This window comes from Oenanthe melanoleuca, chromosome 5, assembly GCF_029582105.1.
Source record: "Oenanthe melanoleuca isolate GR-GAL-2019-014 chromosome 5, OMel1.0, whole genome shotgun sequence".
Lineage (NCBI taxonomy): Eukaryota > Metazoa > Chordata > Aves > Passeriformes > Muscicapidae > Oenanthe > Oenanthe melanoleuca.
This window is the reverse complement of record NC_079339.1, coordinates 55,147,560-55,161,225: the sequence shown is the minus strand read 5'-3', so window position 1 is coordinate 55,161,225 and position 13,666 is coordinate 55,147,560. Positions and strand designations below refer to the sequence as shown.

The following is a 13,666-nucleotide window of genomic DNA, read 5'->3' as shown; positions in this document are numbered from 1 at the left end:
CTGTGGTTAATGAACTGAACTTTATCAAACAGGCTGCTTTTCTGCTCAGCAGAAACTTTTATTTATACTTCATCCTTATCAGTTCCTTTATTGCCCAGAGGTGTCTGCAGGTTAATCAGAGGAAAGCTGGAACCTGAGGGCCCAAAAAGCAGCTGCCATGCAAGTGTATGGCAGGAAATCCTGTCCTGGAAAACAGCCCACATTCTCCAGAAATAATGTTGGGATATCCTCAAGACAATGTTGTGGTGAAGCTGCAGTCTGGTTATGTACATTGTGTTATGGAGCAGCTTTCCCCAGAGATCTGAGGTGTTTACTGGGGAATGAGTGATTTTTTTCAAGTTTCTCTTGTGCCACTTAACTCAAGGAGTACTCATGAAGGGGTATCATTCCCTGCTGGTTGAGGCTAAGGATAATTCAGAGAAACCCAATGGGAGCTGATTACTGATGAGCACACACTTACTGACATGCCCAATTGACATGTGAACAGGAAATCATCTCACAACTGGGGTCAAAACTTTGGGAGGAGCACAGGGCAAGGAGGTGTTACCAGATAACTTCCTGCTATTGATTTGATTTGTCCTGAAAAAAAAATCAGCCTTTCTCCCCACGCACTCTCACACTTAAATCTGTTTTTATTTAGGAGATAATAGTTTTAATAAGACTTTTCCAAGCCTGGTGAGGATGTGGTTAATGCTGTTGATGTTTGTTGTGCCTGCCTGTGTGTAGGATCGCCTGTTCTTCGTGATGGAGTTTGTCAACGGCGGGGATTTGATGTTCCACATCCAGAAGTCGCGGCGCTTCGACGAAGATCGGGCTCGGTTCTACGCTGCAGAAATTATTTCAGCCCTCATGTTTCTCCATGGCAGAGGCATCATCTACCGGTGAGCTCTGCATTCATTGCTTCCCCTTGTCTGGATCCCACGGCTGAGATGAGAGCTGGAGTTTTCTGCTTGAATAAAGAAGTGGCACTTGCTGCCCATCAGGAAGGAGTTGTCAGCTGGGATCACAGTACCTCCACATTTCCCCTGCACACTGGCCAAGGTGCACCACTTTCCAGGAGGGAGTGAAATTTCTGGGCAGGCATTAAATGAAACCTTCCCAGATTTTCTGTGAGGTGAATGTAAGGATCTGTTGCTTTTGCCACAGTGTGCCATGTTATTTTAAGGCTGACAAGTGCTGGTCACACCAAAGCCTCTGCTTCCCTGCAGTAGCTACTGTGTTTAAACCCTATCTGACTTGTTCAGTGCCACTCATCTCAGCCACTAAAAGTGTTTTCATTCCTGCCATAGTCCTACAACAGGAGTTTTTCCTTCCTGTCCATGCCTGGAATCTTTGTGTTTGCAGCAGGTTTGGAGCATTGTTGCCTCCATGCGTCAGCCTCCACTTGAGGTCTCAAGGCAGTTCTCAGGAAGCTTTTTCCCATACATAGCTCTCCTTTGTTATTTGTCATTTTTCTGTACTCGGGGGGCAGTTTGGTTATATTTTTTCCTTTCTGTGCTGCTGAAGTGCTCCCCTGTCAGCTCAAGCATAAAGGCATGGAGCAGTCAATAATCCCAACATGGATCAGAGCCAGGCTGCCGTGCAGAGCCCTCCCTGGGCCAGCATCACCAGTGGACCAGCATCCTCCCTCATGCCCCAGAGGCAGAGCAAGGCCTCTTTTGGGATGGAGTAGGACATAGGGAGGTGTCAGCACTGACACAGTCTGGTTGTACAGAAAGGTTTCTTCCTGCCATGCTTCACAGAACACCTCTGACATCCTTGTGCCCAGAGCACTGGGGAGGAGGAATAGGCTGTTGTTTCCTCTGGAATGCTGTTGCCTGGAATCCAGCAGCAAAGCATTTTTGAGCATGGTCTGCTGTAGCCCTGCTCAGTCCCACCTGTGGCATGCCAGCACTGCAAAGAATAATGCCAAGTCTCTCTTTTTTGCTGCTTGGTTATAGCTGTATTGCAGGGATCCAGAGCTGAGTGCAGGATGGGACCAGTTCCAATCCCAGTCCAGCTCTGTTAATGCCATTTCTGTGAGTTGGGCCAAATGTCATCTGATTTGGGACTTTGCATAGTTTACTCAGTCAGTAGGACATCTTCCCATGACAGATAAACTCAGTTTTGAACTCAAGAAAAACAGAATAGCTGAGGGCTAAAGTGGCCAAAGGGCTGGGGGCTGTGCAAGAGGCTCTTTCCTATCTGATGGGGACGTGATAGGATCAGTTAAGTAAAAGCAGCTTCTCTGTCTCTTCCTAGCTTGAGGTCCAGGGCGAAACAGATGGTCAGGTGAGGACAGAGGATATTAAAATATTTTTAAGTATGAACTCATGTGACATGTATGTCAGAGTGAAATAGAGAAGGAGTGTCATTTTAATATTCTCCATGTCCTGAGAGCCTGAAGATGACTAGTGATATATAGCCTGTATATCAAGCTTCTAAAGCACAGTGATTGTCTGTATAGAATAGCAAATCTCCTTACTCTACAGCTGGATTTCAGTCTAATTCTTCCCTTGTGAATAATGCGAGCCACTGAGCAGAGACCCTGCCAGATAATTACGCAAATGACATTATCCTTAAAATAATGACACCCAGTAGTTATTGTCAATCATTCAGCAGCAAAACTGGGTCTGTGCATAATGTAATGCCTTGTGCTTACAGCTTGTCCTGTCTGCCCCAGCCTGCTGCCTGTCACAGGGCAGGAGTAACTGATCCCTCTGGGTTTTGGCACTCTTCAAGTGCTGCTGTAATTCATGATAGAAACTGGAGTAATTGGAAAGCTCCTCCAACAACTGCACAGGCTTTGATCTTGCTGAGAAACTGGTTAAGCTGTGGAGTCAGGTAGCCTCAGCTGCACAGGGCAGATCTGCAGGGGGCTGAATGAGTTGGTTTCTTGTAATTAGTTTGGGTTCTGGAAGATATAAGAGGAGAGAGCTGCTGGCTGGGACTATGCTGAGCTGAGGTTGGTTCTGACAAGTCACAAACACCAGGCTCTGGGAGGGAGTGTGCAGGATAGAAGGGGATACTCAGAGTGGAGTCACTGCACATGTGTAAGAGTTTGGATCAGATTTTATGGTAAGAATGTGAGTGCTTGCTTAGGGAGCAGGGGGCAGAGGCACCAGAAATAGCCTGACCAGGAAGGATTTTACCACAGGCTCTTCAAAGTGTCTTCTTTCTTGGTTTCCAGGGTAGTGGAGGAAGAGAGTTGCTGCCCTAGAATACTCTGTGGCATTTGTTTTTCTTCTGGGTTTAACTTAATAATACAATATTTTTCCTTACCCCCTTCAAGGTTGAGCAGAATCTGCTCAATCTGCATTTACCAGTGCAGTGAGTGTTCTGGTAAGTCAAGTTGCATTTGCCACAAGTGCTGCCAAAAGCTGAGTTTTCTCTTCTTTGAAATGCTAGAGAGGCTTGAGAGACAGCCCTGAAAGTTCATCAAGAAGTAGCTGAAACTTCTTGTTGTGACCTGGCAGGACAGTGCTGGTTCCTGCTCAAATCAGGTGTTCATTGATTCCTTTTTCAGCCACACACAAGCAATTTGAAATAGCTGTGGAGCTTTTTGCAATTGCTGCTGTAAGTCCTTGAGAGTGGGGTTCTGAGGCAGATGATGCATTTTGGCTGTATGTGATTTTTAATTTTAAAACTGGCCTTATAGCTGGATTAGTTCTCTCATGGGATGGTTTTTCACGATTCAGCTGAAATTTTCAGTGAGTTTGCTCCTCATTTTGAGGAAACTCCTTTTTTGTTACTGAGCTGTGGTCAGAATAGGAGTCCTATAAACATACATTTTATGTGTTCGGGGCTCTTTAAAAGAGAGCTTTCAGTTTCAAAATCCTTTCTTTTATCTCTTCATTTGCAGCACTACAAAGGAGAGATGGCTTTCTGGCCTTACCAAGGGAAGGTCTTTGTCTTGCCCTGAGCTGAGATTTAGCTGTCAACTTAGAAGCACCTACTTATAGTTCCTTCCTGAAAAAAGTCAGCAGTGTAGGAGGGTTCCTTAGCCCATTATACAGGGAATGCATTCAGACATGAAAACAATCTTTTTACATGTCACATCACAGTGTATTGTGCACCCCTGACCAAAGAGGAGTGGGACAAGTCTTGGGTATTTGGGATCAGCTCATGCTGGATGCTGCCAGGAAAATGTTAGGTAATAATCATGGTTATTGTAAATAAAATCTTTGCTCACAGGACAATATTTGTGCACTGCTGCTTTCTCTAAGATTATTTCTAAAGGAAATTACTGTGCTGGGCTCTGTTGCAGATAGGGAATTTGGTTTGTCATTTTTTCTAATGGCAGTATGTGCTATTTTTCTTGAGGCAGCTCTTGCTGACTTTCACTTTCCAGTTCAGCAGTTCCCAGGGTAGGGGAAGCATATTTTGGCTTCTGTGCATGCCAGAAACAAAACAAAGCAGAGTATCTGAGCAGAATTAGGTTGCACAGTGGCTTCCTCAGTATGAGGGAGCTGGTCCACTCACAATCTGCTAAAAAGCAAAGAGATAGTGGATGACTGTAAGGATGTTTTGTTTTTTTTAAAGCAGGACATTTCCTTCTGTTAGCTCTACTGTAAAAATGGCTGGTCTGCCCTGCTCAATTTGCCCCTCAAATTCAGAGTTTGGCATAGGCTTTGGGAGTGAGTAGATCCACATGCCAAGGTCACCTACTTGCATATTGAGGGCAAATGCAAGTATTTCCTTAAATTTGGTTGTTGTGGGGTTGGATTTTTTTGGAGGAAAGGGCTTCAAGGTTTACAGCAAGATACAGTAAGACCTTTCTAAAGGCACATAAAGCAGTCAGCCCAGCCTAGTGGCACAGTCTTAATTTCTATGACCTTTTTCTGTCTCTGCAAATACATCTCCCTAGCAGGATGGGCTGAGAGGGTCTCTTTTCAGAACACACCTCCACTGCCTGCAGAGGTGATACAGCATGCAGGACAGTGTCAGCTGTGCACCCTGTACTGGAGTGGTGGTTTTGCCAGCCTGAGGGGCAGAGTTGGACAGCAGGGACACCTCCATGGCCCAGCTCACTGCTTGGCACAGCACAGGGGCAGATCCATCCTTAAGGCTACAGGAGGTGGAACAAGGAGGTGATGTAGCTGACCAGGAGCCAGAGGAGCTGAAAGGCTGGTGAGAAGGACTGGTTATTAGCTGGCTGAAGAATGTTGTTTTTATCCTGAGGGTTCAGGCTGGTCAGCTCATTTCACTGCCTTTGTGTCTGTGTTGATGTTTCTAATGCAGCTGACGCCTCTGGAGGTGGTAGGGGTCTGCTTGTGCCCTATCCCACCTCTGGATGTGGGATGGTGTGCAAAGAATCCCTGTGCTCTGGTGTGCTGGTCCTGTGACTCGATGGTGTTTCACAGGATGGTCCTTTTGGAAGGCAGAAGATAATTATGCAGTTATCCAGACAAGAACACGGTCTGGCTTTGGGGCTGAACTCCATCTCTTGGGGAAAATAAAATAAGCATATAAACAATGTTTACTCCTCTGTGTGCTGCCTAAGAGCATCTACTTAGTGTGTGGGGGACTTCTTATGACAGGGAAAAACTTTCTCCTCTGGGATCTGTAAAGATTGCAGGATACTGGCCAGGTCTCTGCCATCATCACCTTTTCTTTGTGAGGAGACCCATCAGGTCTGCAGCTGTGTATCTCATGACTGTTGGCTTTTATAGGGAATGGGCTTTTGGCAACAGGTTAATTCCCAGCCAGTTCAAACAATGAGCCTGTGACACTTGAAGGAAGCTTTACATAAGCCTTTTATGGAGACCAGTTTTGCAGGAAAGACTCCTGTTAACTGAAACAACACTAAGGTCTCTTTCAGCAAAATCAATTAAAAATTACATGCTGAAAACAGAAGCTGAATGCCTTTCCTAATTACATACAGCCACTGTTAACAGAGCAAATTTATTAGTGTGCTGTTTGCTTTTTCCATGGGTCAAGACAGTGTAGACATGGGATTCCTTATGTTCACCCTTTCCTGTTTTTTAGTTTTTTGTTTGGTGTTTTTTTTATTTTTGCAACTGGTGATTTTGTTTATTCTCATCTCATGCCCTTTTTCACATCTGAAGCCAGATCTTGTTTTCCCTGAAGTCAAGGGGCTTCCCCCAGGGAGGTAAATGAGCAGTTGAACTGGATCTGTGGCTGATAGCAGCAGTGCTCTGCAAGGCAAACTGCCTGGCTGGGGGGCTGTCCAGGGCTATCCAGGGATTACTGGTGGATTGCTTAGGTGCTGCTCACAGCTTTGTTTTCTTGGCAAATAAAGATAAGCCTTTGGTTCAATGAGGTGTTTTTAAGCTTTTCTGAAAGAGAAAGACCTTATAGCCTGGAGACCTGATATCAGCCTTTTCATATCAAAGAGGGGTCTACAAGAAGGCTGGAGAGAGACTTTTTGCAAGGGTATGTAGTGATAAGACAAGGGGGAATGGCCTTAAGCTGAAGAAGGGTAGATGGAGGTTAGATATTGAAAAGAAATTCTTTACTGTGAGGCTTCTGAGGCCCTGAGGCAACCCACAGGTTGCCTAGAGAAGCTGTGGATGTCCCATCCCTGGAAGTGATGGCAGGTAGCACAAGGAAAGGTGTCCCTGCCCATGGCAGTGGGGGTTGGAATGAGATGATCTTTAAGGTGTGTTCCAACCCAAACTGTTTTATTGCTCAGTGAAAGTTTTTGCTTGAATGTGCTACAGTCAATGCCTCTGTAGGTAATCTTTGCTGATTTGGTGTATTTTATGCCTCTCTTCCCCATGGATTCTCTGTGTGGGCGTTGTTTGCATCTGAGGAAAGGGTGGGAAACAACTCAACCAGTGCCAAAATGGGTGTGAGTCTCCATAATCTCAGGTGTGGGATCTACTGTCACTACAAGAACTCTGTTTGGGAGAGCTCTGAGGCTCAGTGCTGTGTGGGATTGGGGCCCCAAAGACCAGAGTGGATATAAATGTAAGCAGAACAAAATGAAGGATGTGCTGTGTTCTGAGAGCAGCAGAAGGGATGAAATATAAGCTGATTATCTGATGAATGAGTGAAGCAAATCAGCTAAAAGCTGCAAACTGGCACAGAATAGCCCATCAGCAATTCCATCCTTACAACAACTGCTTCGTGTAGAAGAGGAATTTTCATGCTGGAAAAACTTCATTCAGCTTTAGAAAACATAAAGGGATGTCTCTGAGGGTCAGGAATGTAGTGATGTTTGTGGCTATCTTATCTGACAGTCAGCAGCTCGTGTGGACTGATTTGTGCTTCTAGACAGTGCATCTTCCACAGAGTTTTCCACTCAGATGTGGTTGTTGCATGCTTGGGAGATGGGCTCTTTTACAGCCTCTGGCAAGCAGTGCTTAAAGGGTTGTTTCTCTGCACTTGATCAAATGGAAAGTGCAGAGAGGAAAAAAAACGCCAGCCTCTCACGTTTCCATGTCATGTTTAATCAGTCAGAGTGCAGGACAGTTGAGTCCTGATTTACAGTTATGCTTACGAAGAGCAGTCCTGTTTTGAGATCCACATATCAGATCTCTGTGCCCCATTGACTCCACTGTATATCGTCTGTGAACTTTGGTGGAACTTTCCACATGACTAAGGACTACTGAATAGCCTACAGAGGTTGTTGGCTCTGCTGGTGTCTACTTTTCCTTTATGGTTATTTAAAGGGACTGATTTGAAACCTGCAAACCCTGCACATAATGAGTTTGTATAAATCATTAAAAAGTCCAGCTCGAAGGGGCCTCAAGAGTTTGTGTAGTTCATCCACCTGCCCCAAGGCTGGAGAACCTTTGCCTGAATGCCAGTCTCTCATACTTTCACTCTTTTTTGGTATAGCTGCTACATTTGCATATAAAAGCATGTGAACTTTTACAGGCACAGACTCATTTAGTGAATGCTTGCAATGAGAACTCAGTGTTGTTTGAGAATCCTGGTGCTGGTGCAATAAAAATAAGCAGTACTGCTCATCTGTGGAGGGGATAAGTGATTAGATGTGAGTTCTGTTCAGGCATTCTTTTTGTGACTAATAGATCCTCATGGAGGCATTTCACAATTAAAAAGCATGCAGATGCAATTAAGAAATAGGTATGTGTAACAATTGCAGACAAGTTTGCAAAGAAAGGAGACTTAGAAACCAGAATTAGGTTCAATCTTTAAGTCTCAGAGCACTGGGGAATATTTAGGTTAGAACTTTTGAAACTAAGAAAGTTTTCTACAAAAATACTGGTTTTCTGTCTTTCCTGCTCTCTTCATTGTATTTTAAAGGCATAAAGGTCACCAGAAGGAGAAAACATAAAAACTGAAATATATTGTATGTTACTTAAAATTAATTTTTAAAAACTGCCTGTAAATATTACTGTAATGTTTTTAGCCAGAACTGCTCATCTGATTTTTAACATGTTCTCTAATATCAAGGGCATTCAGGTATATGATTTCACAAATTTTGAAAACATTTGCTCTGAGATCTCCAGCATTGCCCAGCGTTAATCCAGTAATTTTATTGATCTTTGTACCCATCTCAAAACTAGGAAGCTTTCAGTGTCACTCTCTGAGAACATGAGCCCTGGGTTGGCATTAGGGAGGCTGATATATATAGCTGAGAAAAAGGTCTCTCTGTCAACCTTAATAAATGTTTTGTACAACTTCTTGAAAGAAGGATTCTGCTGACAAAATGCTGTTGCATCTGCTTCTCTGACTTGCTGAAATGGAAGATTTCTTGCATCACAACATGTTGCACTGCGTGAAGTTGCTGTATTTGTGAGGGACACAATGAGAGACTGTGTTGAAATATTTGGCCTGCAGCAACAGCTGTAGTTATCCAGGGAGAATTTGACTTACTTTTCTAGCTGCAGCAAGATTGGTACCTGATGTTTCCTTGGTCAATAATTCCAATGTTCAGATCTTGTTCTTTATGCAGGGGAGCAGGTGGGTTACTCTGCAGTTGTACAAGCAGAGGAATTTTGTAAAGCCACCTAGCAACTTTAATATCAGTGGTGCATCACTGTCATACCTTGTCTATAGGTCATATTTCAGAGCTACCTGTAGTGATACAGATACAAACAAAAAATAATAACACACTGGAAAATTTCAAGTATTACAGAGTAGTGCTGCAGTAATAAGTGTTTTACAATTCAGAATTTTTGTGGGAGAGAATTCCCTCTTCTGCCAGTGGTACCCTGGGCAGGATGGTTGGCACAGCTCTATTTCTGCTCTCTGTGTGCCAGCTGAACTGGTGCTGGGGCTTGTCCTTAGCTGCTGGTGCAGGCCAGGCTGCTGTTTATGGGGCCTGTTCTCATGGAGCAAGGGCAAAGCATTGCTCATCATTTGGCCTCTGAGTCATGGCACCTTTGCTGTTAATAGGATGGAGAACCTCCCCTTTTATGAGGCTGTACCTGAGGGCACAATTTAATCTTGGAATTGTATTACCTGGTTATTATTCCACCAAAGCAGTGGCAGTATTCCAGCTGACAACAATGGAAAGGGGAGCAAGCCTTCAAGTCTCAACCATGTACAAATGTGGTATATTCAGAAACATGGAGATCCTCCAGCTCTGAGCTGATTTCTTCTGAATCAATTAAAGTTTCACAAGCACAATTTATTATTAACAGCCAGAGCTGCTTTCACAAATCTCTAGGCAGTGTGGTAGGGGAGTGCTCATGAATCAAGAAAATTACTTCCAAGTAGGAGAGGTTATTTGCTAGCTAAATCCCTGATCCAGGCATGCTGCCACAGCTAAGTCTGTCACAATGAAGCATTTCTGATCTGAAGCATTTTTGTCATGGGGCCTGGCCAGAGTGGGTCATGCCATCTTTGGTTGTTGTGCTGGAAAAGGAGGAGGGATGGAGGAGTAAATTGGGAAAAGCAGGGCTGGCTGTGCAGGGTGGCAGGGGCATTATGCCATGTGCAGACCTGTATGGCAGCAGGGGCAGTAGGAAGTGCTCCCTTCAGACTCTCCAAGGACATTGCTGTCAGCCAGCCTGGGCTGTGGTAGTGAGGCTGCTGTGTCTCAGTGTCCAGACTCTGTGGCACTTGTGCAGAGTCTGAGCTGGTGTGTGACATTTAGCAAGCAGGCTTTGGGTTTTCTCCTCCCCTCTCTGGATCTTGTTACGTTCCTTTTGACATTTACCTGGGCATGAAAATGTAGCAGGGTCCCATGTCCTTGCTGTCTCATGCCTAAAAGCTGAGTTAGTGTGCTTTGTAGTTCTGGTTGTGAGTATCTCTTAACCATAAGTTGAGGAATTGTATGCTTATCTGTGCTTTGGGGATTTTGACACAATCTTATCAACTTAATGCAACCTTTGACATTTCCTGCACATTCTCTTTTTTTGTTTCTTTTACTTTATAACCATTCTTCTTAGCTGGAGCTCCTCATTCCAATATTACTCATGTAATTTCTCATGTATTTTGAGCAGTATTTTGAAACTTGGTGCCCAAACAGCAGCTTTACAGCCAAAATGTCTACCTTCAGACCCTGTTGAGCACAGAGGGAGCAAAAACCTTGGCAGCTGTCTGCTGTTTCTTGCTGCTCTGTCCAGCCTTGATAAATGAGAAAGCCAAGGAGACAGTGACTCCTGCCAGCTGGCCAAGCTCCCAAAGAGGTAGTCCACCCACTGGGAAGGTCAGGCAGCACTGCCTGGCCACTCCACCCTTGCAGCAGCACAGGAGCCAGGGCTGGGCTGCCAGTCCTGCTCCTGCTGGGGTCTCACTGGGGCCAGGGCCAGCCCCACAGGAGGGTGACAGCTCTCAGTGTCCTTTGTGCTGCTTGGGATGCAGCAAGCCAGGGGAGATTCAAGGCAGTCAGCACATCTCACACTGCAGAGTTGGTTTTGAAGTTGAGATGGCCCATGGATGGCAGCTGATCTGCTGGTGGTAGGTTGAGATAGGATGGTGTAACTCCCACCTGAATTGATGTTTTTTTCCCCTATCCTTACACAAAGAGTAAATGCCCAAACAAGCCTTTGTAGCACCATATCTGTTAAATAAGTATCTTTTATCAGTGACTGAGCCACTTGAAACATAATTCCCTGTCTGCTTTCCAAAATGGCAATCCTAAACTGTGCTGCTTCTTGGAACTCATGAGGTTTTGGAAAGGAGCCAGAGCAAAGAGAAACCAGCTTTCAAACCCCTAAAGCCACAGGTTATCTGTGGCTTGAGTGGGCTGAAGTTGGATTCATGCATGGAAAGTCTCTATGTCACAGATCCCCCTACACTCTTTTGATCTTGTGGAATTGCCCTGCTCACTCAAATTGGTGACTGCCCTGGGATAGCCCCAGGGGAAGGGCAGCAATTTGGTGTGATAAAATTAATGGGAAACTATCTTGTAGCCTGCTCTATTTACTGCCCCTCATCATCTCCACTCAGAGCTGCCTTAGGGCCCTTCAGGACTGACAGTTTTCCCAAGCCACAGGACAGTCAGGAGAAGTTTCTGCCAGAACTGTTGTGTGCTGCTTCCCAGCATCAGCCTGTGGCCAGGAAGCAAGGCAGCAAATGCCAAATATTGCCAGTAAGCTGATGTTGGAATGGGGACACATGGAAGAGAGAGGATGGTGTTTGAAGACCTGGGTGTTGCCAGTGCATGAATTAACTGTGGCATGGAGTGTTGGGGATCTCACATTCTGTCATGTCTAGGACAGGGTAATTGAAATCACTGTTTGACTGCCTGAGAGCCTTCCCTACTTTCTCTTCACTTTCTTACAACCAGACTCATGCTGAAATTCCCCACCTCTTCTCCAGGGAAGCTCCTAATATTTCCAAGTCTTTGCTCTGCCTGTGTCTTCCTTGGAACCTTGCTGTGGTTTGGGGTAATTCAGGTTGTCCTCTTGGGGGATGCAGTTAAAGCACAACTGTCCTTCAGCAGAGCTGGGTTATAGAAATAAGCACAGCATTCCCATACCATCCCTATTTCCCTGAAGCCCACAGTGTGTAAGGATGCCTGGAGCCTCTGGGTGTAGCACAGGCACTGCTGGCTCCCAGGCTTTCTTTGGGCTGTGCTGGCACAGCCGTGCACAGCACTGGCCAAGTGAGTGTCTGTCCCAGAGCTGTTATGTAAGGAGGAATTCCAACATTAATTACCTGTCTTGGCTTTGGGTTTCATTCTGCCTCTCCAGTCACCAGAATGAGTCTCAGAAGATTCAGCGTGGCTTCTGCAATCAAAACAAACTTCATTTCACAGGCTCTGGGCTTTGCTGCTTTCTGCCAGGAGCATCCACTCTTCTGGGATGTTTCCCCTTTGTTTCCCTGCCACTGAGGAGGGACAGCAGTTTTTTTTGAGAAGCTGCTGAGCATAGCTAACATGCTCAAGTATTTGAGCTGCAGGGGGGCTGGCACTTCCAGTCAGGCCAATTAAAAGGGAAAAATTAACATTTCCCTTTGCTCCCAGCCACCTTCCTGCATTCTGAAGGGCTGGAGGAGGGAGGGATGCCATCAGGGCTGTGGAGGTTGGCTGGGACAGAAGTGTGTGCTGGGCCAGAGGTATCTGTGTGGATCATGTTCTCCCTAATGGCTTTCCTCCCCCCATCTGAAGTCATTAATGCTCGTTAAGCCAGGATGGAAACAAACCCAAACAACAACAGTCTACAAAATAATTCCGTCACTCCAGACTGGTTCTTTTTTTCCCTCCACTGAAGCAATTAGTCTCCTGTGATCCCATTTTTAGCCTGACTGGAAACAACCAGCCGGACAATAGTGAATTCCTCTTCTGGCAGAGCAGTCATCGGATCTGCTCCCTGGTGGGAAAGGTGAGGCCAGTTCCCTTGCCTGTCTCTAGGGGAAGAATCTCCCTGCAGAAATTCCTGTGGGTCTTGCTGAAAGCCCTATTTTTGTGCAGCTCTCCCAGTGAGTCACAGCCTCTGGCTCTATGGTGACTCTGAGAGCTCTCAGTAGCACTGTGGGTTTTCTGCCATTCCACTGCAGGGTTAACCCCTCTGTGGTTTTGCTCTCATGCGTGTACAGCCCGTCCCACTTGCTGGCTGGTCATGCTGATTGTGGGTGCCAGAAAGCCATGAAGTAACTTGTGGGTTATACCAATGGCAGACCCGTGTAGGACTGGCGTGGAGGCAGGGTGAGGCTTTTCCAGTCTCACTCATTTGGGTGGTACTTGGGCCTAGGAATGGCTCAACTTGATCCTAGGAATGGCTCAGCCCGTGCTAGGGAGCAGCTGTGGAGCAGCAGAGTGGGATATGAGCAGGGTCTGGCAAAATTTGGGGTGGGTGATAGAGAAGAGTGGGGCTGGCTGTGGATGCCCCATCCCTGGAAGTGTGCAAGGCCAGGCTGGAGGGGGCTTGGAGCAGCCTGCTCTAGGGGAAGGTGTCCCTGCCCATGGCAACTGGGTTGGAATGGGATAACCTTTAGGGTCCTTTCTAACCACAACTATTCTGTGATTCTCTTCTATGATTCCCTGAAGTCCTGTGGAGGGAGCTTGGCCAGAGCCACCCGGGAAATGTCTCCATTCCTGTAACTGCCTGTAACATGAGTAAGGTGAAGTGCTGTCCTCTGCCCAGGGCAGAGCCTGCAGCTGTGCCACATACAGGGCCTTCCTCTTGCCTTTGAGGTTTTTTATGGGGTGTGGGGAAGCACTGGGTTCCCCCTGCATTGCTGCAGTTCTCTGAAGGGCACTGCCTGCCAGGCGTGCAGCGCCCTGACTGCCCTGACTGCCCCTGACTCCAGGTGCAGCTGGAGAGCACTGTGGCTGTGCTGCTGGAGGAGGACACTGAAATCA

General features: G+C 46.1%; 1 protein-coding gene across 1 annotated transcript in view; it reads left to right on the top strand.

The window, feature by feature from the left end:
• Positions 1-13,666, top strand: part of PRKCH (protein kinase C eta) — a 115,041-nt gene that overhangs the window by 67,388 nt on the left and 33,987 nt on the right. Inside the window, exon 10 of the mRNA XM_056493555.1 lies at positions 727-881. Within this exon, the coding sequence (XP_056349530.1) occupies positions 727-881 (155 nt within the window). The remainder of the gene's footprint in view (positions 1-726; positions 882-13,666) is intronic.